At 46.3% G+C, this 22057-nt stretch overlaps 2 protein-coding genes and 1 long non-coding RNA gene across 4 annotated transcripts in view; 2 read left to right on the top strand and 1 right to left on the bottom strand.

The window, feature by feature from the left end:
* Window positions 1-22057, top strand: part of ARHGEF6 (Rac/Cdc42 guanine nucleotide exchange factor 6) — a 370252-nt gene that overhangs the window by 120557 nt on the left and 227638 nt on the right. The gene's annotated exons all lie outside the window — the stretch shown is intronic.
* Window positions 1386-17383, bottom strand: LOC309334152 (pinopsin-like). 2 transcript variants are annotated; one of them, XR_014152919.1, is made up of 5 exons: window positions 16744-17383; window positions 10673-11004; window positions 9470-9706; window positions 3836-5058; window positions 1386-2081 (listed from the first exon to the last, which is right to left on the bottom strand). XR_014152919.1 is itself a non-coding variant. In XM_081848310.1 (4 exons), the coding sequence occupies exons 1-4, from the start codon at window positions 17120-17122 to the stop codon at window positions 4843-4845; spliced, it is 1164 nt and encodes a 387-aa protein (XP_081704436.1). In that variant the 5' UTR covers window positions 17123-17383; the 3' UTR covers window positions 3157-4842. The 2 variants fall into 2 exon arrangements, 1 of the variants encoding a protein (XP_081704436.1); XM_081848310.1 differs by lacking the exon at window positions 1386-2081 and having other exon boundaries at window positions 3157-5058.
* LOC309334165 lies at window positions 18104-18833 on the top strand. Its single transcript, XR_014152928.1, has 2 exons — window positions 18104-18329; window positions 18453-18833. It is a non-coding gene; the product is annotated as an uncharacterized lncRNA (long non-coding RNA).

Here is a 22057-nt window from a genome sequence, read left to right as displayed (position 1 = left end):
AGAGTTGATGCACCTGCTCTGGACTGAGTACATTTGCACCAATCAGCTCTTTTATTTGCTCCTGGTGCAGAGACACAGCATTATTACCCACCCTCAAAAGAGCTTGGCTCTTCCCAATCCAGTGTTGGCGACTTGTATATATCCATGCCGTCATTAAATCTGCAGCCACACTTTGTAGTATACATCACTCTGACTTGTCCTTCTTCTGACTGGGTTCTTCTGGACAGAGTTACTCTATGTCTCTGCACCAGCTGATTCACTATGGGTGCCCCCAGACTGGCAGTGTTTTGCAGGAAGGATTAATTGGATTAAAGTGCTCTGCCCCCCAGCACAACAACTCCATTAAAAAAGAAAAGCATCAGGGGCCCTCCAGACATCCTTTTTATGGTGGATTCATGAAAATATGGTCTCATGATGCTACTGAGGTGGCCACATGTGATCCTGCTTTCAATTACTTGGGTTGATCTACACACAGCAAAAAACCCCTCTATAAATAAATCATAAATTAAAAATCATTATAACAAAAGGGGGAGAAGCACTATGGAAAATGGCTCCCCCCCCCCTCAGCTGAGTCCACAGTTTATGCTTGCAAGGGTTTCAGGACAATCATACTGCTTCATTTCCAATTGCTGCACATTCTGGAACTTCCTGATGAAATTCTGTAACCTTTAATACCACAACTGTCCCAAGCTTTATTTTTTGCCCCTTCTGCTGCACTGTCCCACGTCCCCTGGGCAACAATAATATGATGGCATCAAGGAAATATCGCAGAACAGCCAATAACACAGAATATATCCACCACTAATGTACTATTATTGTGTGATGTACTATGTTTTTCCAAATACACCCACCATAGAACTCCAGTCTGGAGGGCCCCATGGACTTTTTGCAGTTAGAAAGTGATGGGGAAGTGCATTGAAAAGTGTGGGGTGAACAAATGATATGTGAGAAGACTACAAACAACCTACAAGCAAATCAATATGAATGCTCATCATTGCATAACCTCCCTGCGAACAAATCAGAATAAAAGCTCAATAAAGACTGGGTGCAGTCTAACCTGCAGATAAACCTTGTGCAAGCAGATCAGGACAAAAGCTCATCCGAAGGGGCCCTAAGTTACTCGTTTTTTCAGAGATGCTCCATGATTATCCAGTTTTAAACTCAGAATAGACTCTGGAGGTCCTGTAGTATATCCCTCCCACCCCCACCCCCACTGCTCAGTACAGGATTTTTCTCAATGCAGGCCCATAACGATCTCTCTTCACTTCCCAGATAATTGGGGCAATTTGTTTCAGCACTCAGCAGCCTGTTTTATACAATTTTATTGACACATCCAGAAAAACAAGTTGAATAGTAGAATGGAATACATTTCTTCGAACTGCAAGTGTGCAAGTGTTGGGAGTGGGGAATTGTACTTCTGAATGAAATTGTAATAAAGTGTACCATAATTACATGTGGAATAAGCTCAGATCAGCCATGTCTAGGTCTAGCAAAACAGAGCCAGAGACAAGTCAATCAGCAAGATCCTTATTTTTTAATCTTAAACATGAGAAAGAGGCACACAGATCCATCTATAATGACCAACAAATGAAAATGGAGTGCTTGTACTTGGGAGGACTCTGAATCCAGGATACTGAGTCATGGGGCTCTAGCTGCAACTCAAAAAGATGCCTTATGTCCCATCAAAGCAATGTTCCATTTATTTATCTTATATATTTCAGGGGTGGGGGATGCATGACCTTCTGCGGGTCACAGAAGCAGGTAAGACAAGTGGTTATTGGGAGAGGGTGTGCTCTATGGTGGTGTCCCAGTTGTGATGGTCGTTTATTTGTTTTTTTTTTTTTTTTTGTTTAATTAAATTTGTTTACTGCCCTTTATCCAAAGATCACAGGGCAGTTCACAACATAGACACAGAAAATGAGAACACAAAATACAAATAAAACAAACTCAAACCAATAACCCCCGTCTGACAGACACATGTAAAAGGCCATAGAATGTTAATCAGCCAAAGGCCTGGTTGAAGAGAAACATTTTCAGCTGGTGCCTAAAGATAATGTAGTGAACATGCTAGGAGAGCCTGACTGGGGAGAGAGCTCCACAAATGTGGAGCCACCACAGGAAATACCTGTTATGTACTGCGTTGAATAGGATCCAAAATGCAGCAGTCTGATTGGTCCTAGAACAATAGGATCCAAAATGCAGCAGTCTGATTGGTCCTAGAACAATAGGATTCAGAATGCAGCGGTCAGATTGGTCCTAGAACAATAGGATTCAGAATGTAGCAGTCAGATTGGTCCTAGAACAATGCAGCAGTCTGATTGGTCTGCAGGAACCACCCAATCCAGCTCCAGATGGAAGTGAATCCACAACCTGATTGGCCTACAGGAGAATTCCGGAATTAACCAATCACGTGCAGCCCATTGTGTAAATAATGTATATAAAGCAGATACTTTGGGGAAACTTCTATTCCCTCCTCACGACTATGAGCTGAATAAAGAGCATGAAATCCACTCTCGACTCTGAGTATATTTCAATATCTATTCTCGTGTTGCCATCCTCCAGACCTCTCATGGGGGAGGCACATGAAAAATAAAATAATGATCACAGGGTCTGGGACAATTCATATGGTAAGATTTATTATCCTACTACATTTCTACGCTGCTCAGGAATTCAAGGTGGTGTACATGATTCTCCCCACCTCTGCAATTTTATTCTTGCAACAACCCTTTGAGAGAGATTGGGATAAGATTGGCCTGAGGTTACCCAATGAGCTTCAGGACAGAGGCAAGATATGAACTCCGAATTTCCCTAGGCCTGGTCAGACACACTATCCCAGAACTTCCTCAGTCTAGTGCTATCCAGGTGTTTTGGACTGCAAATCCTATCAGCTGTAGCAACCCAAAATAGCTCAGTTTGTTAAAGCATGGTGCTGATAACAACAAGGCTGCAGACAGCTGCACAGGGTTTTACTAGATGATCCTCCAGGATTCAAGATTCAAGATGGAGAAACATATTGGAAGAACCAGCCTGACAAATGGTAGCTACATCCACTAGTGGAGGAAGAGGAGTGCAAGGGGATCGCACTGCTCCTGGCAGTGCGATCCCGGTGGGGTGCCATAGTGGCTACCCCCCGGGGCCACCTTCTCTCTGCCCCCCGGTGCCAGAGCATGAAGCTCCACCACTGGCCATATCACACCGACACAAGTAGGCATCAGGTGGAGATTCCTTTGCTCTTCCAGCCTGTTTACATCTCTTTCATTTCCCTCTTTCATTGGGTTTGAGTGCTATGTTTTTAGTGATCTCATGTCACTTCACAATAGTTTCAGGCTCATTTTCTGCTGACAGTGGGTTCTGCATTGATCTTTTCTTTTCTTTTTTAAGCCTCTCGCTGGTTGGATTTGCATTTCTTGACTTCTATTTCTGAACCACCTAGGAGACAGGGTGAGTTGGGTGGCATTATGAGCCAGGAATCGTTCCCGTCTCATGATCCCACGTGAGATTAGGGACTCTAGTTTGGAGGGGGAAATGAGCATGTGGCACCAGAGCTCTTCTGGCTCACAGATGAAGCATTGCCAGTCTCTGATTTGGAGGACTCCATCATCACAGAGCCTCCTTGCAGTGAAGGTGGAGCTTGCAACTGGGATACACCTACCATCATAGGGCTCCGTCTCAGGGCTTGTCCATGCTTAAGCTTGTCCCATGCCTAGACAGCATGGGTCTGAGAAATTTCTGCTTGTCCCATGCTTTCTAGCCACAGGTTTGAGCAGTTTTTCTGTTTGCCCCACTGCTTTTCCTGGGACAACCGACTCTTCATTGCTGAAATCAGAGCAAACACTAATCTGCAGAAAACCCAATTGATGTTTACTCCAATTCAGTGGTAAAGAGGAGGAAAGCAGCGGGGAAAGCGTAAGTTTGGATGAGCCCTGGCTGTCGCTGAAGCAACACCTGAGCTCTTCTCGGTGCCTTGCACAAGGCCTGGCCTGAGGACATGGCTTGCATCATACCAGGAAGTATACAAACGCCAAGACAGATTGAGAGAGGAGGCGCAGGTAGCAGGTAGTATCTGATCCTCCTCAATAGCTAGGCCTCTCTCTGCCTGAGATCCTGGACAGTGGTTCCCAGTTTGGGTTGATGGTAACTGGGCTGCATCAGCCTTTCCACAAACTTGTGCCTTCCAGATGCTATGGACTAAAAGTCCCATCGTCCTTGGCTAGGGCTGATGGGGACTGTAGTCAAAAGAATACTGAGGATGCCTAGCCTACAAAGGCCAGCAGTATAAGGTAGTTTCTAATGCCCATGGCATTAGAAGTCACTAATGGCCGTGGAGGAAGACACTTGCAGAGCCCAGAAGGTGACAACAAAACCTTTTGAGTTTCTGGTCCATGATCTCCACTTGATTTGGAGGCACCAATAAATCTCCTCGCGAAGGGTGGGAGAGAGCCTAGTTATGCCTCTGATCTTGGGGGAGACCACAACATTTAAACTGCAGTAAAGCTGGCATAAAGTTATAGTAGTGTGGACAGACATCTGACTGGAACTGGCTGGCAGAGAGAGGCAGCAATGAGTCACCTGCTCTCTTGTGCAAAACCTAAAAAGCTGACAGCATCTTCTGATTTCTTTTCCATACAGCAGAGTTCACACTTCGTCACTCTGGTGATACACTCCAGCAACAAGCAGGGTAGCATTGGGCACTTCTAGAGAGAAGGTCCTCCACTCACTTCTAACTGCTCTCAAAGTTTTGAGCAAGCACGTGTGACTTTGGATCAGTCTGGAAGTCTAGGTGCAAGTCATCAAATGGGCATGAGGCTGAAGATGCCAGAACAAGCCTCTTCAAGCTAGGACTCATAGTGAAACCACAGGAGTTTTCTGCTTCCTTGTAGTGGGGAGCCCAGCATCCCTTTGGTTTGGCCTTTCATCTGTTTGCATGCAGGACAAATGGATTTCGAACGTTCCACCAGCTGCATTGTTGAAATCCTGGCTTGCTTTTGAATTCAAAGTAGTTTGCAGTTGCTTTGGTGGAGGCCCGCATTTTATGAGAAGGATGAAACACTTGTAAAACTGGAGGCGGGGGAAGGAAACCAAACAAAATGTGAAATTCAGCATGCAAGCAAAAACAAACAAGCTCACTGCAGTTAACTTGCGCAGATCTTTTTAGCAATCACATTCAATCCTTAATTTAGTTTCTTGCTTTGGATTTTCAAAGCAAGCAGCAGGCTTGTGCTTTCCTTCCCTAGGCAGAATAATTTGTTTTGTATCAAGCTTATTTATGGTAGTGAAGCCTCCCCTACTAGCTAATTGAGCACCAAATGAGGCAAAGGAAGTCCTGGGGTTGGATCACCAGTGCCTTTACACTCTTGCAAAAAGAAAAGAAAAGCTGGGGGCCTTTGGATCAGCAATGCAATGTGGTGGGGGGGGGCATTTTACGCCACACCTACATTACCCCTGTTCTTAATTGTTCCCCAAAATTACTACAAGTCTCCAAGAAGAAAATATGTAGGCATGATACTGATTTCTTTTTTCCTCATGGGCAGGGGGACCAACAGGAGTTTGGGGAGGAGAGGCAGGCTTGAAACAGCAAAGGGACCTTAGTCTTGCTCTAGTTCATTTTCTCCCGAGTTGTTCTTTGCAAACATTTAAAGAGACAGAGGTTTAATCTCAGATCCCCACCGTCTTTCCCAATTCCTACCCTCGCCTAGCGCAATGCTGCCAAAATGTCTGCTGATTTCCTTAAGAATGGAGAGGTTTGATCTTCTTGCAGTCCATGGGACTCTCAAGAGTCTCCTCCAGCACCATAATTCAAAAGCATCAATTCTTCAGTGATCAGCCTTCTTTATTGTCCAGCTCTCACTTCCATACATCACTACTGGGAAAACCATAGCTTTAACTATGTGGACCTTTGTCGGCAAGGTGATGTCTCTGCTTTTTAAGCAAGTTAGGAGACTCCTATTCCACTCAGAGAGCTACGGTTCCCAGCATTCTCTGCAAAGAGGGATGGATTGTTAAAGCACGCTGGGAATCATAGAGTTCTGAATACCTACCAGCAATCAGCACCCTTTGCAAACTGCAGTTCCCAGGATTCTCTGGGGGGAGACATGGCTGTTTAAAGCTGTATGGTACTGCTTTTGTTGTACATAATGCCGATCAGCTCCTTCACACAGGCTGTTTGTCCTCCTGTCTTTCATACATCAAGTGATAAACACATGTGGGAAAACCAGTCCCATTTCCCCTGAGGCAGCTTGAATAGCCAGCCCACCCCTTCATGTGAGGCTCTCAATGGCCCTCAGCTCTGTCCAGAGCACCATTGGCAGAGCTTGAGACTCTTAATCTCAGGGTCGTGAGTTTAGGTTCCTGCATTGAAGGGGGTTGGACCCTTGTGCTCCCTTCCAACTCTACAGTTCTATGATTCTATGAAAACACTGACTGGGTCACAGCAGCAAGCGTCCTAGCTCAGTATACTATCGCTAACAGCAGGCTGATTCCCAAGCCTGTTGAAGAAAACACAGCTGATATAGTTGCTTGCTGCCACCTTGTGGCAATGCTGACATTCATGCCTGATTTCTAATTTAGCGGTAGGGGGAATTCCTTGGCTCCTCAGATGTTGCTAGACTCCAAATCCTTCTATTCCTGACCATTGGCCTTGCTGCCTGGGGCCGGTGGGTGTTGGAGCCCAACAACACCCGGTGTGCCACAGGTCCCTAATCCCTGATCTACTTTAACTGGCAGCGCTCCTGCAAGAGCCCAGGCTGGGAAGGGTTTGTTCCCATCTGATCCTTTTTAAACTGGAGGTGCCTGGAGTGAACTTGGGAGTTTCCCCATACAAAGCATGTGCTCCACCACGAACCTATCTCCAGAAACCCAGTTCAGCTGTAAGCACCACCTGTCCCCAAACCAAAGTCTGGGTTTTGCAAGCTGGTGGTATGTTCTAATATGCACCTTTCTCTCTTCTTCCCAATCACACACAAATTCTCCCTCCCTTTTATGGTTCACTGGAATCAGCTGGGGTTAACATGAACCAGGGTTGGTCTAAACCAGGGTTTGCTAAGCCAGCTTCAAACCATGGTTACAAATTATAGTTTGTGTGGGAACTCTAGCCGGCACCAGCTAGAGCTTAGCCCTGATGTGGAGCAAGGAACATGCAGTTCTTTGGTGAATCACTAAACTCAGCATCATGGGCTCAAGAGTACTGCATTGGCAAGGGAATAGCAAAAAACCCACACATATCCCTTTGGACTTTTGCAGCCCTAGTTACAGTCTGCAAAAGCGGAGAGGGAATGCCAGTTTTCTCCAGGGCTAGAATTTGAATTTGAAGCCTGTAGGGTAGGGGCACAGAACTCACCAGTGCCCCTCCCAGCTCCCCCCCCCCACACTTCTATTGAATTCTATTATGATTCAAAGCAGCAACATGAAGTGGGGTGGGGATGTTACTAATCAATAAATGCAAAACAAAACATGCCCCTCCTTCACTGATGAACCCACTTGGGCACAAGTCTGAACCAGATCACAGGAGCTTAGGAAGCTGCCTTATACAGAGCCAGGGTATTAGTCCACCAAGCTCAATAATGTCTACACCAGGGGTCAGCAAATTTTTTCAGCAGGGGGCTGGTCCACTGTCCCTCAGACCTTGGGAGGGCGGACTATATTTTGAAAATAAATAATGAACCAATTCCTATGCCCCACAAATAACCCAGAGATGCATCTGAAATAAAAGCACACATTCTACTCATGTAAAAACACCAGGCAGGCCCCACAAATAACCCAGAGATGCATTTTAAATAAAAGGACATATTATACTCATGTGAAAACATGCTGATTGCCGGACTGTCCACAGGCCAGATTGAGAAGGCAATTGGGCCAGATCCGGCCCCTGGGCCTTAGTTTGCCTACCCATGGTCTACACTGACTGGAAGTGGCTTCCCAGAGTTTCATGCTGGGGACTGAATTGGGGTTTTCTGCACAGAAAGCAGATGCTCTGCCACTGAGCTCTGGCCCTAGTAGATGTCCCTGGATGCTCTCCCACGAAAGCCCCACTAAAATGAGCCAGGGCTGCACCAGCAGTCTCTCCCTGCCTGCCTTCCAAGGAGCCCTGCCAGGCATTCTTGGGCAGTTTTCGGAGGCCACTGCTGATTCCTGCCCTGGACCCCTTTTTCATTTTCCCCACCAGCCTGATTCTTTCAGCAGCACCAGTTTTCTGGATCTGGCTGCTCTTACTGATTTCCCACACCAGAGCGCCATGGGGAACAGAAAGGGTGGCTCTACCCAGGGACTCAGCGCTGCTCCAAGAGCCTCCGCCAAAGTCAAGTAAGCCTGCCAAGGCCTGCTACCCCTGGATGACGTCAAATCTGAAACTGACCCTGGGGCTTAAGCAGGAAAACTTCCAGGCATCCAGGATAGCTGTGCTCTCCAACTGCAGATGGGAGCTGTGTGCCTATGAATATCAGCTCTATATTCAGAAAGCTAATAAACTTCCATGGGCACCACAAAATACTCATTTTGCAGAAGAAAACTGGCAATACTAAGACCCATCGCCCCATAGCTTAGTCGGTAGAGCAGGAGACTCTTAATCTCAGGGTTGTGGGTTCAAGTCCATGGTTGGGCAAAAGACTCCTGCACTGCAGGGGGTTGGACTAGATGAGCCTTATGACCCTTTAGGGCAACTTGTTGGCTGCTGTGAGAACAGGATGGTCCTTTGGTCTGATCCAGCAGCCAGACTTATGATTCAATGGTCTGGTTCAGAGGTAACCTTTCTCAATCTCCAAATCCCTAACTGCACCTAAGAACAGGAAGCGTGAGAAACACCCTTGCAGCTATTTAAAAAAGGAGGCACAGATTTTATCTGTAGAACGAGCCACATGGCCCGTTTTGCCATTAGCAGGTCACAAAAATGCTCACAGCTAAAGCCTCTCAAACAGTCCTTTGATGCTTTTTCTGCACATGCTTTTTCAAGCCCTTTCCCAAATCATCCCGGCTGTTGAAATATTTTGGTTCAAAACAGAGCAGAATAACAATAGTGCTGAAATTGTACACTCCACACACACACACAGCCGCAAGCAGTGCTGCAGCAGCAACCTGCCAGGTCATGAGCAGCAGGTGAGAGTTGGTGATTTAAAGCTTAAACATGCCTTGGGGGAAAGATGATGGGGAGAGGCGGGTGAATTTGCAGAGCCAGGCAGCACAATGCATTGTTGTTGAGCACAGACTATTATAATACTGTATGTCAGTCAGTGAGAAACTGTGTTTGTAGCAGCAAATGGATGCAAAGCAGAAGTTAGAAAAGGGAGAGCAGAGGGAGAGGTTAGGACACTGGAAGCCAATGGTTGTACCCAATGCCTATGCCAAACCTCTTACATCTGCAGTCAATAAAGTTGCGGCCTGATTTGACCCAAAATAATGCTGTGCTGCCTGGTTATTCTCCATGATCTGCTCCACCAGACTCTTCTGATGTTCCCATGATATGCTATCATGTTCTTACCTGCTTGTTCAAGAGGACGTAAAGGATGGGGTTCACAAACGTGCTAGTCTTGGCCAGAATGGACGGGATAATGCTCACTGAGGGGCTGATTGTTCCGGGCTGGCCAAATGTCGCGATCAGGGAGACAATTCCATATGGCATCCAGCAGAGGAGGTAGCAGGTGACCATTGACACAACCATGAACAGGATGTGGTGTTCTCTTTTCTGAACAGATGTCAGGTGGAATCTACAGACCTGCTAAAATATGAGAGAGGGGACGTTTTCATAGAGTTTCTTCCTCATTGCACTCTGTACCACCTTACCCAAGCGCAGGTCATTCCCCAAATCATTTTTTTGCTCTAGCTCCTTTAAGTCTTTAGAACAACGTTCTGAAACCTGGGGCCCTCTGTGTGGTTCAGGAGATGTCCCAGTAGCAAAGTTATTTATTTACAAGCAGCTCCTTCAGTTTCTTCTGACAGCTTCCTGGGTGTGCAAGAACATAAGAGCCACCAGTGGCCCATTGATTTGGGCATCCTGAGGCCCATTATGGGACGCCCACAAGCAGGATCTGAGCAGAAGAATATGTTCAAAGCCTGGCATTGCCTTTGCTATTTATATAAGGAGAATATATCACACTGCTTCCCATGTTACCCTTGCTGTTAATCTGCTTCTATTCACAAAAATCATTTCTGGAGGCTCTGCTCTTTCTTTAAAAAAAAAGTCAATGACAGTAATTGCCTCATTGTCCCTGTGATTTTCCTGAAGTCACAGTATGCAACTTTCAGCTCTTACACAACTGCCAGCTGTTAGAATTCACAGCTACCTCTCAATCCCTGGGAGCTTAAAAATGCCGCTGTGATTCAACCATTCATAAGCTTACACCAGAAGTAAATGTTCTTCTCCCTTGAAGTAGGATTTTATAAATAAGGGGAGGGAGACATTTTGTGCAAGTTGCACAATCCTCTGTGGGAGCCCTTCTGATTTTTCTGTTTCCCCTGAATCGCTGGCCTTCCTGTTCTAGCCATTTAACTCTGAAGCATGTTTCATAAGGAATTGCTCTCAGAGGTGAAGATGGAAGAGCTCCTAGACACAGCTCCAAACAAGAGTCACACCTGCCTCTCCTAACAAATCCAAGCTAACAACCTCAGGCCAGCAACGTGACATGTGCGCGCACACAACTGCACCACCACATTCTGTCAAAGAGGTTAGGGGGCTTTGGTTTACCTTTCTAATCGTCTGCAGGATTTTCCCATAGCAGTAGATCATCGTCAGGAGGGGCAAGACGAGGCAGAAGATGAAGAGGCAGATGATGTAGGAGAAGTTGCTGGGAGACCTGGCATGCCAAGAGACAGAGCAGGTCGTGCCGGGCCCTTCGGGGCCATAGCTGCTCCAGCCGAAAAGAGGCGGCAAGGTCCAGAACAAAGAGTAGATCCAGGAGCCAATGATGCAAAGCCAGGACTTGATGTAACTGGACACAACTGGATTGGCCTGCCTCTGCCGGACCGTGGCGTAGCGTTCGTAGGAGAGGATGGAAAGAGACACAAGGGAAACGATGCCTGCAAGAGAGAGAGCGGCCCAGAGTTAACAGATCAAAGATTTGCTTTTCGAATGCTGGAATGTAAACCTGTGACATTGGAAGACAGATGATATCCAGCTCAGGAAGAAGAAGAAGAAGAAGAAGAAGAAGAAGAAGAAGAAGAAGAAGAAGAAGAAGAAGAAGAAGAATTTGGATTTGATATCCCGCCTTTCACTCCCTTTAAGGAGTCTCAAAGAGGCTAACAATCTCCTTTCCCTTCCTCCCCCACAACAAACACTCTGTGAGGTGAGTGAGGCTGAGAGACTTCAGAAAAGTGTGACTGGCCCAAGGTCACCCAGCAGCTGCATGTGGAGGAGCGGGGAATCGAACCTGGTTCACCAGATTATGAGACTACTGCTCTTAACCACTACCCCACACTGACTCAGTACCTCTCCCTGCTATGTACTAAACCATAACCTGCAATCGTCACCAGAGGTCCTTCTCCATGTGCCCCTTCCAAGGGGGGGGGTCTAGAGGGGGGCAGCACAAGAAGGGGCCTTTTAGTGGTGGTTCCTTGTTTGCGGGATGCTCTCCCCAAGGAGGTTTGCCAGGCACCATCATTACTTACCATTATGCACCAGGAAGAAAAAAAACATTTCTCTGCGGTGCTAAACAGTTGGTCCCTTACCTGTCTCGCCCTGATCTTGTCACTGTGATCCATGGAGGTCACCTCCAGGCTTGATTATTGTAACTCACTCTATGTGGGGCTGCCCTTGAAGCTGACTGAGAAACCCCAGCAGGTGCAGAATGCTGTGGCGAGACTCCTTACGCGGTCTTCACCGCAGCATCACATTCATCCAGTGCTATACCAGCTGCCCTGGCTCCCGGTGGAGTACAGGGTCAAATTTAAGGTGCTGGTTTTAACTTTTAAAGCTCTATACGGCCTAGGACCCTTGTACCTTACGGTCTGCAAATAATAACACCTTGGAGATCCCGGGCCTTTTCGGCCTTGGCCCGGCCTGGTGGAACGCTCTGCCACAAGAGATCAGGGCCCTGAGGGATTTGACATCTTTCCGCAGGGCCTGCAAGACAGCCTTTGGTCAGGGCTCAGCCTGACTCCCCTTTTCTTTTAGTATAAGAACTAATATGAAAGAGGCCTCCCAGCATTCTCACAGGCCAATATAAGATCAGCGTAAACAGTTGGGCCGATGAGCACTTACTGTTCCCAACCCTAACCCTGCGGAAAGCCATCTAATTAAGCTTTAATTTGATTTTGACCTGTTTTTAAGAGGTAATTTAATTATTGTCTGATTTTCTACCAATGTTATATATCTGATGTTAGCCACCCTGAGCCCAACTTCGGCTGGGGAGGGCGGGATATAAATAAAAGTTTGTTATATTATTTATTATTCATTTCTGCCAAGCCTTTGGCTTTTAACATTTTGGGTGGAGTGGGATGTTTTAGTCTTGCCTTTTAAAACTGTGGGTGAGTTTTAGCTTTTTCTCTGGGTTTTGTTTTTTTAATGCAGGCTTTAATGTATGTGTCATTCGTTTATTGCCGTAAGTTGCTTGCAGTTAAATTTGTCCATAAAGTGACTAGTAAGTTTAATGGATAATAATAATAATTATATCAATCATGCTGGGAGGGGGGGAGTTTTGCAAGCAGGCAAAGCTGACCTTAATAACATTGTGGCTAGAACCCTGCTCTGTGACATAAAGTGAACAGGCATTCTGTTTTCTTGCCAGCTGATGGCTCCTAAATATTTAACACACCCCACTGGTGAAGTTCTGAAGGGGAAAGAGCTTGGCAGCTGGGATGGAGTTTTGCAGTTAGCTAAATGAAAAGCAGCCTTGTACAGTTGCAAGAACCACACATGCTGGGGTTTTTTTTGGGGGGGGGTGACTGACATTTCCTCAGGACCAGTGCTATGATCAGGCAAACTAGGCAGCCAGATGGGGTATAGAGCTCAAACAGGTGCAGAACTGACCTTTGAAGGGCACAGTTTTATACAGATTAGTTCTTGTAATATATTATAAATTTATTATGATATTTTACTTTTATTTTATATTTTGATTTTTTAATCATTTTAGGTAAAATGCATTATACATTAGAATTGTTTTTTAAATGTATACTTAAAATAGGCAGTTGATTGGAAGTTATGTTCACAAACACACACACATACAAAGTAAAAATCACTTAATTTTAAATCTTACGGTCACATCATAATCTTTGTTTGAAAAGGTATTCATTTTTCTAGTGAGCTATGTCTGATTAATAAAGCAAAACCATCTGGACTGGAGCAAATTGCTGTTTGCTCCGATTGAGCACTAAAGAGTGGTTTTCCCTGGAGGAAAAGCAACGGGACAACAGGAAGTGTGGATAAGGCACAGGTGGTGCTGTATTCTAAACCACTGAGCCTCTTGGGTTTGCCATTCAGAAGGTCGGCGGTTCAAATCCCCACAACGGAGTGAGCTCCCGTTGCTCGGTCCCAGCTCCTGTCAACCTAGCAGTTTGAAAGCACACCAGTGCAAGTAGATAAATAGGTACCACTCCAGCAGGAAGATAAACAGCGTTTCCGAGTGCTCTGACTTCTGTCACAGTGTTCCATTGTGACAGATGTGGTTTAGCCCTGCTGGCCACATGTCCCGGAAAGGTGTCTGCAGACAAACGTCATCTCCCTCAGCCTGAAAGCAAGATGAATGCCACAACCCCATAGTTGCTTTTGCCCAGACTTAACAATCTAGGGGTCCTTTACCTTTTTTTAATGTTTTGGTTAATCTAAGGATCCTTCTCAGATTTCCAGTGTCAAAGCTCAAACTGATAAAAACTTGGCAACTATATCAATTGAACATGCCCAAGCATCCTCACTTGACCTGAAGGCAGGTGAAGGTGACAAAATTTGCAAAGGAAAAGTCACACAAAGTGAGATTTCGATGTGCCTGAAATGGAAACTTTTAAGAGACTTAAATTTTGATGTCAAAATTCACAAGATTATTCAAGATGATTTGCATGTTGAAACATTTTCTTTTGTATTTGAAATAATCAATAATTATTATTGTATGACGTACTCTTGCAATTTAAAATAAATTTAGCAGTTTCAAGTTTTGTGCATTTCAGTTTTTCTATAAGACACCTGTTTCTGAAAATTGAATTTAGCAATTGGGGCTGGAGAATGCAAGTACAGTGGTACCTCGGGTTAAGTACTTAATTCGTTCCGGAGGTCCGTACTTAACCTGAAACTGTTCTTAACCTGAAGCACCACTTTAGCTAATGGGGCCTCCCGCTGCTGCCGCACCACCGGAGCACGATTTCTGTTCTCATCCTGAAGCAAAGTTCTTAACCTGAAGCACTGTTTCTGGATTAACGGAGTCTGTAACCTGAAGCGTATGTAACCCGAGGTACCACTGTAGTTAGCCTAGCCTAGGATGCAAAATAGGCTGGCACCAGCCCCACATATATTTAGAGGCCAGAACTAGCTGCCGTCCTCTTCACACCCATGCTGGCTTATCCCGCTTGTTTGCAAATTGGCATCATAAAAACATAGAAAATAACCTTCTCACAAGGGAAAAAGCCAGACTGTGATCTTTGGGAAGCTTCTTTCCCGTTTCCTGATTTCAGAGCTGGTAGATCTCATCTTGCATCTATCCCTCAGCAAAGGCCAAGTCTTGCCTTTATGGCTCTCTGCATCTTCATACACAAAATTTCCTTTGTGAGACATGTGTTGAAAGGTCCCTGCAAAGAGGAAAGAGCGCATGCAGGAGAAGTCAGGCTTCTGATTGAAGCAAATGGACTGTGACACATCCCAGCTAGAGAGATTAGCTGTGTCACATACGGATAATATCAGGAACAATGGATGAGCTACAGAGGTACAGATGCCCAGGAGATTAGTGCAGAATCAGGCTGCACATTGATGCTTTATCCTACAACCCTGCTGGCGAGAAAAATGATAGCCATATTTGAAAGAAGCTGGAATCTTAGGGGCAGTTAATACATTTGCAGAGATGCCCCTAGCAGCTCAGAGATCAATCACTGAGCTCAACTCATGGCAGGTCCAGAGGTGTTTTCTATTTTCAGGTTGCACAGTTAAAGTTGGTTTGATTCTTGTGCAACAAACTTGTTTCCTCCTGAAAACTGGACTTTTGCAGTAGAGAAAGTGATGTGGAAACACTCTTGAAAGTGTGCTTGCCATCTAATTTCCCCACAAAGAAATAAGAAACAGCAATGTGTAAATTGCTGGTTTCATCTAACCTCCCCTCAAGCGTTCTGCAAACAGATCAGGATGAATGCAGGTCATCTGGAACCAAACCAAGATGTGCTACTGCCCAAGGTGAGGCAGAGAAAGGTAGCCCCGCCCTCTGCCCAAAGTTAAGCCACAGGGCAGGCAAAGGTATTTTGGCACTTGAGACAGAAAATTGTACAAACGTCTCTCCCTAGGAGTACAAATGCAATGGTAGTAAATAAAACTACTAAGAATTAGCCGCCCTTTCATGACACCCAAAATCACCCCACCCCACTCAACCTAATGGTAGGGCTGGCCTGGGCTTTCAGATCCACCCACCCTGCCAGACCCCCAGATTCTGACACTTTTTGACCTTAAAGATAGTGGCTGTTTATGGTCATTTCACACATTGCATCTTTAGAATTACACCCCAAAAATGTGACCTGTGAGTGCAGCAAATGCATGTTTGGAAAGACGGAAAGGACAAGGTCCCAGGACACACATGGTGGGTGGGCATATTGAAGGTTTAGGTCTGGTCAGTACACAGAATGGAGACTGTCTAGGGTGGAATCTAGGCACATATAAAAAATGCTATGAAAATGTTTTTTAAAAAGTTTTTAAAGAAGATTGAATTGTTCAAAAGCTCGCCATCGCCATCTAGTGTAACGTTTGTATAATGCACTTAAAACGTTTGCAGCTGTATGGCTGAGTCCTAAGATTCCTGAATATGGAGATTGGCTTGAAAGTGCATGAACAGTTTTGAAAGTCTGGAGGAGTTGCAGAGTCAAATTGCCAATGGTCTTGGTACAGCAGACAAAGTCACCCAAGGGCTTGGAATAACTATTTGCCTTTCTCCACGACCAGCAAAGCAACAGTAAATTATACAAATAATAGTTTTTAAATGCAGCATAAATTGGGCAAAATAAGAGAAGCAATTAAGAAAACTTGCATCACTCATACAATTTGCTAAATTTTGGGGGCCAGAAATGAAAAGTCAGATCTACACCATACATTTAAAGCACCCTTTAACAGCAATAGTTTTCCCCAAGGAACTGTAGTTAAAGGGTGCTGGCCTCACAGAGTGACAATTCCTATCACGCTTAACAAGTCCCCAGGATTCTCCATGACTGTTCTGGAGCACTTTACTGGTGTGAATGGGACCAAGCGCAGCACATAGCTTTGGTCAAGGCTGGGTCAACTCTATGGCTTTCTCTGGTGTGGTCTCCACATAGCCAGGGTGCTGTAACAGCTGACATATTGGACTATGACTTGGGAGACCAGGGTCTGAATCCCAGCTCAGCCATGAATCACACTGGCACTGGGTGATCTTTGGCCAGTCTATCTGCCTACCTCATAGGGAAGGAGATCTTTAGAACTGTGGAGGAGAAAGATGGTAGTTAAATCTAATAAATTAATACATAAATGAACTGGAGCTTCAGAAATTTCGATGTTTAAAACCACGCAGGAACTTTGGATACCCTAAAGGCAAATCCCTCTTGCTTTCCCAAATATTCCACGCGCCTCCTCCCCCAAACCAGAGCGTGGCTCTAAAAACCTACCGAAGAGGGAGTTGGCGAAGCCGTACCACTTGCAGCCGGCCTTGCCTAGGAGCCAACGGCCGCGCACGCTGGAGGCGAAGCTGAAAGGGGTCCCGAAGACGCAGACCAGGAGGTCGCTGAGGCTGATGTTGAGCAGGATCAGGTTGATGGGCGTCCGGATGGCCTGGAACTTGACGAAGATCAGCACCACCAGGAGGTTGCTGAGGCTGCCCAGGAGCAAGATGACGCCCAGGCACACAGCCACCGTCAGGTGTCCCGTCCGTCCCAGGCTCCCAGCAGGAAAGGCCAGCAGCTGGCTGTCGAAACTCAAGTTACCGGCGCTTCCCGCCGCGCTCTGGTTGGAAAGGTTGAGGCTCCGGTCGCCCAGCGCCAAGAGCATGACAGCAGCGCAGCGCCTTGACGCTGCTCCAAGCCTTCGGGGTGCGGATTTGGCAGAAATTGTCGGGGCACCTCGCGACTTAGGACAGCCTAACACTCGAGCAGCACAGTTCCCAGAGAGGCGTGTGGGCAGCAGCTGGCTCTGCCCTAACCTTCCCGGAGCACCTTCTCCAATCAAGCCCTCAAGTACACATTCTTCTCCAGAGGGACCCACGCGCCAGCCCAACCCCTGAAGCGGGCGAAACCTGTGCGCCTTTAGCAGAGGAGCATGGACCCAGCAGGAAGCCTCTTGGCCGCAACGGAGCGCAAATCAGCGAAGGAGGACGGAGCTGTGTATTCGCGCAGCAGTGCACCCTGTCTTGAGCCGGAGACACAGGGAAGAGTTGAAGGAGTGCACCTCTCAAGGGTTGCCCCTCCTGCCTCGCCACGATTTTCTAATGCGAAGTAATGCTGCGCAAAGTTGTGCCCTGTCCTAGTGGTGCCAGCGCACGCACGGGGATCCCTGTGCCTTTACACTTATGAAGACACGCTAGGAGACCAGAGGCCGGCGTGAGCCCTCGTTTTGTTTATGGCACAACGCCCCCCCCCCCAGCCTCACGCAAACGCCTTTAACAAAGCCCTACCCCTTGGAGGGCGAGAGGGACCGTTCTTGTGCCTGCAAAGGGGAACCAAAGACAACGACCCCCACCCTTACCCGGCAAGGTAGTGCAGAAAGCAAGCCTTGCGCGGAGAGAGCTCCGCCTCCCGCGCCCCTCTCCCCGCGCCTTTCCAATATAGCAGGAAGTCTAGACTCTAGACTATCTTTCCCTGTAAGGAAGAGCGGGAGTCCTGCGCGCTTTCGGCACGGCTGTTCCGCAGCGGCTCCTCACCAAGCTCCTAGGCGGATCACCAAACAAAGCGGCTTTGGCGCGGCAGGTTTTATACATTTCCTCTGGCTCAGTCAAAAGCAGCGGCGGGACAATGAAGGGATGGGAACAGTGGTCCGAACCACGCCTCCTTTTTACTTTCGCTTCGCCGCCTTTGCGAGCGGAAAAAAGAAGGGTCTTCTACATCGGGTGGAGCAAATAGAGAGAAGCACCAACCCCCCCCCCCACACACACACATTCCACTTTTCATAATACTAGAGCTCGAGGCTGTCCAGTGACACCAGACAATTCCAGATCGGTAAAAGGAAAAGACCTCTCTAGCCGCACAACGAAGACTTGGATGTAAGGAGCATTATTTGCCAGGAAATACGGCGAAGGGTTTTTTTTTATAAATCACGCTGTTTAATGCGTTTAGAATTACTCTGATAACTATTGTTGTGTTTGAAAACTGTTTTTGAAATGCAGATTTGACTGGAACATGCGCCCAGAATGAAGGAAGAGGGCTGGAGAAGATGCGAGAAAGGTGTCAGCACGTGCTGCCTTGGGAGAGACGTGTAGCTTTGATGTATGAAATCAAATGATTCTAGATGCCTTACTCACTTTTTCGTTATTTCTCTATGAGACAAATATTTTACAGATCCCACAGCTGGGTCAGATACTTATTGCGGGGGGGGTGATATTGTGAGCTTGGGTTGGGGACTAGATCCCCCATAATCTTTACATTATGTGAAATGTTAAGAGTTTGACCAAATTCATGAGGGACTGATCTACGAAGTGAAAGTACTCGGAGCCTTGGATTGCAGGGCTCACAATTATTGCAGCATCCTAATAACATCCACATCATCAGATGCCTGAAGTTGGCTCCTGATTCTTAATTTCATACAGTCCTTTGAATCCTTAGGTTCGTATATTTGGACAAATTCATAAGGATAAGGTTATCGGTGGCTACAGCCATGAAGGCTGTCTTCCTCCTTCACTGCTGGAGGCAGTATGCCTCTGAATGCCTGGGCATCAACATTAACAGACCTTGCATCTTGGGTGAATTGGATTGAAAAGATCACTTACAGTTTCTGGAGTTCAAAGGCTTTATTCACAGAATGGACTATTTACAAGATAAGAGGTGAGAGAGAAATAGCAGAAATCCTATCTCAGCAAGCTGGAAGAGGACAACAAATAAATAATGGCTCCACTTTTAGGGGTGGAATTAACTTAGAGTCTTAGACAAAGTGAAGACCACAAGCAAGTGCTGGCTAGCTTGCAAGACAAATAGTGTCCTCATGTCGTTTAAAGTAAGGTAAAGGTAAAGGTAAAGGGACCCCTGACCATTAGGTCCAGTTGTGGCCGACTCTGGGGTTGCGGCGCTCATCTCGCTTTATTGGCCAAGGGAGCTGGTGTACAGCTTCCAGGTCATGTGGCCAGCAGGACTAAGCTGCTTCTGGCGAACCAGAGCAGCGCACGGAAACGCCGCTTACCTTCCCGCCGGAGCGGTACCTATTTATCTACTTGCACTTTGATGTGCTTTCGAACTGCTAGGTGGGCAGGATTTGGGACCGAACAACAGGAGCTCACCCCGTCACGGGGATTTGAACCACCAACCTTCTGATTGGCAAGTCCTAGACTCTGTAGTTTAACCCACAGTGCCACCCACGTCCCACGTGGTTTAAAGTAGCACGTGCATAAACTAATTCAGGAGAAGGAAAGGTATTGCTTTTCTCCAGCAATCACAAGTGTGTGGGGCAGGAATGTGGCAGGTCCTGCTTAGAGTTTTCCTAGTGACAACTGGCATGATGCAACCAAAATAAGATTTATTTTAATTCTGGTGTATGTGTGTGGGAGAGACAGAGAGAGAGATTTAAGCAAATACTTAACTTTCCCATTATAGGGCTGCATGTGTCTCTGGGAGCAAGTCTCATTGAGCACAGTGGTACTTGCTTCTGAGCAGTGTTCGAAACTCCCATTGTTCTAGGTGCATTTTGCAACAGCCAATTTCATTAGCATGAGCAGTTTCTGAGCTCTGGGCACAGTACTGCGCCTAAGATTTCAGATTAAAACTGCAGAGTGGAATGAAAGGAGGACCTTTTTTCTGCCTCCCCACTTCCAGCGACTCTCTGAAGACAGGAGAGGAGACCCTCTTAAGAATATTAGGGGGGTAGGCAGGGGAAGGACTAGAGACCATGTGAAAAATGAACATAATATTTTAGCTGAAGTTTATTCATTTTCAGCTTTGTATTCTTGTTATAAAAAAGCACACCTAGACATTCCATTGTTGCACCCATATCCTAGGTTTAAGGTGCCATGTAGCTCCTATTTTTCATATCTCAGTTTCTAACACTGCTTCTGGGTAAACATGTAAAGTGCTGAATTTGGGCAAGATGGTGCCCTGTCTAGGCACTTGCTTTTGAGAGGGCATTGGCAAACTCTGGCCTCCAGATGTTTTGGAACTACAATTCCAATCATCCCTAGCTAACAGGACCAGTGGTCAGGGATGATGGGAACTGTAGTCTCAAAACATCTGGGGGGCTGGAGTTTGCCTATGCCTGCTTTTGAGGATCCAAAGCTAAACCAGCAAAGTTTGCCAGTAAAATTATAAATTTAAAGATCATCTTATTAACCATCTGTGGGTTCTATCCTGCTACTTTTTACTCAAAGCAGATGCACTGGAAAGTAAGGACAGGGTTTACATCCATTAATTTCAATTCATGTCCTGCCTATTTCTCTCAGTTTCACAATGGGCAAAATTCTGTTTCACGTAGAAGAAGAAGAGAAGAAGAGTTTGGATTTGATATCCCGCCTTTCACTCCCCCTTCAGGAGTCTCAAAGCGGCTAACAATCTCCTTTCCCTTCCTCCCCCACAACAAACACTCTGTGAGGTGAGTGGGGCTGAGAGACTTCAGAGAAGTGTGACTGGTCCAAGGTCACCCAGCAGCTGCATGTGGAGGAGCGGAGACACGAACCCGGTTCCCCAGATTACGTGACTACCGCTCTTAACCACTACACCACACTGGCTCTCGTATTGTTTCAGAGACTGCAATTAGGTAGGCTCAACTTTAAATGTAAGCTGAATTTAATTTCTTCCTTTATCCCTAACTCTTGAGTAAAACTTAGTTGGATCAAATCCTACATCATCAGAAAAATGAGCATCAAGTAACTACCATGCTAGTTTTCTGAGTGATGAGTAACTTTCGGGTGAGTTTTGGGAGCAGGCGCTATAAACCAGACATCATGCGACCACAACTTTTTTTTATGGGCACCTGTCTTTGTTCATGTCTGGTGACTTCTTTCATTGCCTTTAAGTTGCCTCTAGTAGCTTCTTGAAAGAGGATTACTAGACACTTGTCCTTGTCTGATGTGCCTCTTCACAATCCTACTTTCCCCCAGAGAGTCAATCTAAGCAAGACAAGCCATTTGAGCATAGCCATAAAGTTCAAAGCCACCTGTCAGCCCAGTCATTGAGCCTGCAGAGGCCTGTTCAATTCCCTCAGAATGAAGAAAACTTCTGTGGCTGTGGGGAATAACAGTGGGAGCTCTTGCATCCTGTGTGCGGGCTTCAGGTTGGCAGCTGTGGTGCAAACACAGGTAAGCCAGGAGTCCGCAACTTTTGTGGGTTTAGGTGCACATTTGGACATGTAAGAAACTGTCATGGTTGCCACAGAACACCCATTTCACTGAAGAAAAGTGGGAATACTGAGACCCACCCAAAAACAAATAGGCAAAACATCTACTAAGCACATCCCAAAATAAACACAATAAAGTAGGCAACATCTCCCAGCTAACAGGCTCTGATGGGCAACAACTGCTGCTGCTGGAGGCAAGAAGCTTCTGAATACTATTTGCTGGAAGTCGTGTGGAGAATTGCTTTTGCACTCAGGTCCTTCCCATTAGGGTATCTGGTTAGCCACTGAGAGAACGAGATGATGGGTTACATAGGTTTAGATACGCAAGGCTCTTCCATTACTAGCAACCTGCAGTCCTGACACTATTCCCCATGGGACTTGGGGATTCCCGGGAGTCATTAATATTCATCATTCCCTGCGCCAGCCAATCAGCTGGCGCTGGGGGCGGGCTTAGTT

The sequence above is a fragment of the Podarcis erhardii genome, assembly GCF_964252035.2.
Source record: "Podarcis erhardii genome assembly, chromosome: Z".
NCBI lineage: Eukaryota > Metazoa > Chordata > Lepidosauria > Squamata > Lacertidae > Podarcis > Podarcis erhardii.
The sequence above is the reverse complement of the archived record's forward strand: the minus strand, read 5'-3'. Positions and strand labels throughout refer to the sequence as shown.

Coding starts and splice junctions, on each gene's coding strand:
- LOC309334152 (XM_081848310.1), bottom strand. CDS start 17,122: ATGCTCTTGGCGCTGGGCGACCGGAGCCTCAACCTTTCCAACCAGAGC. Junction 9,707..10,672: donor TCCTGCAGACGATTAGAAAG/GTAAACCAAAGC, acceptor CTCATATTTTAG/CAGGTCTGTAGATTCCACCT. Junction 5,059..9,469: donor ACGTCCTCTTGAACAAGCAG/GTAAGAACATGA, acceptor CCCCGCCTCCAG/TTTTACAAGTGTTTCATCCT.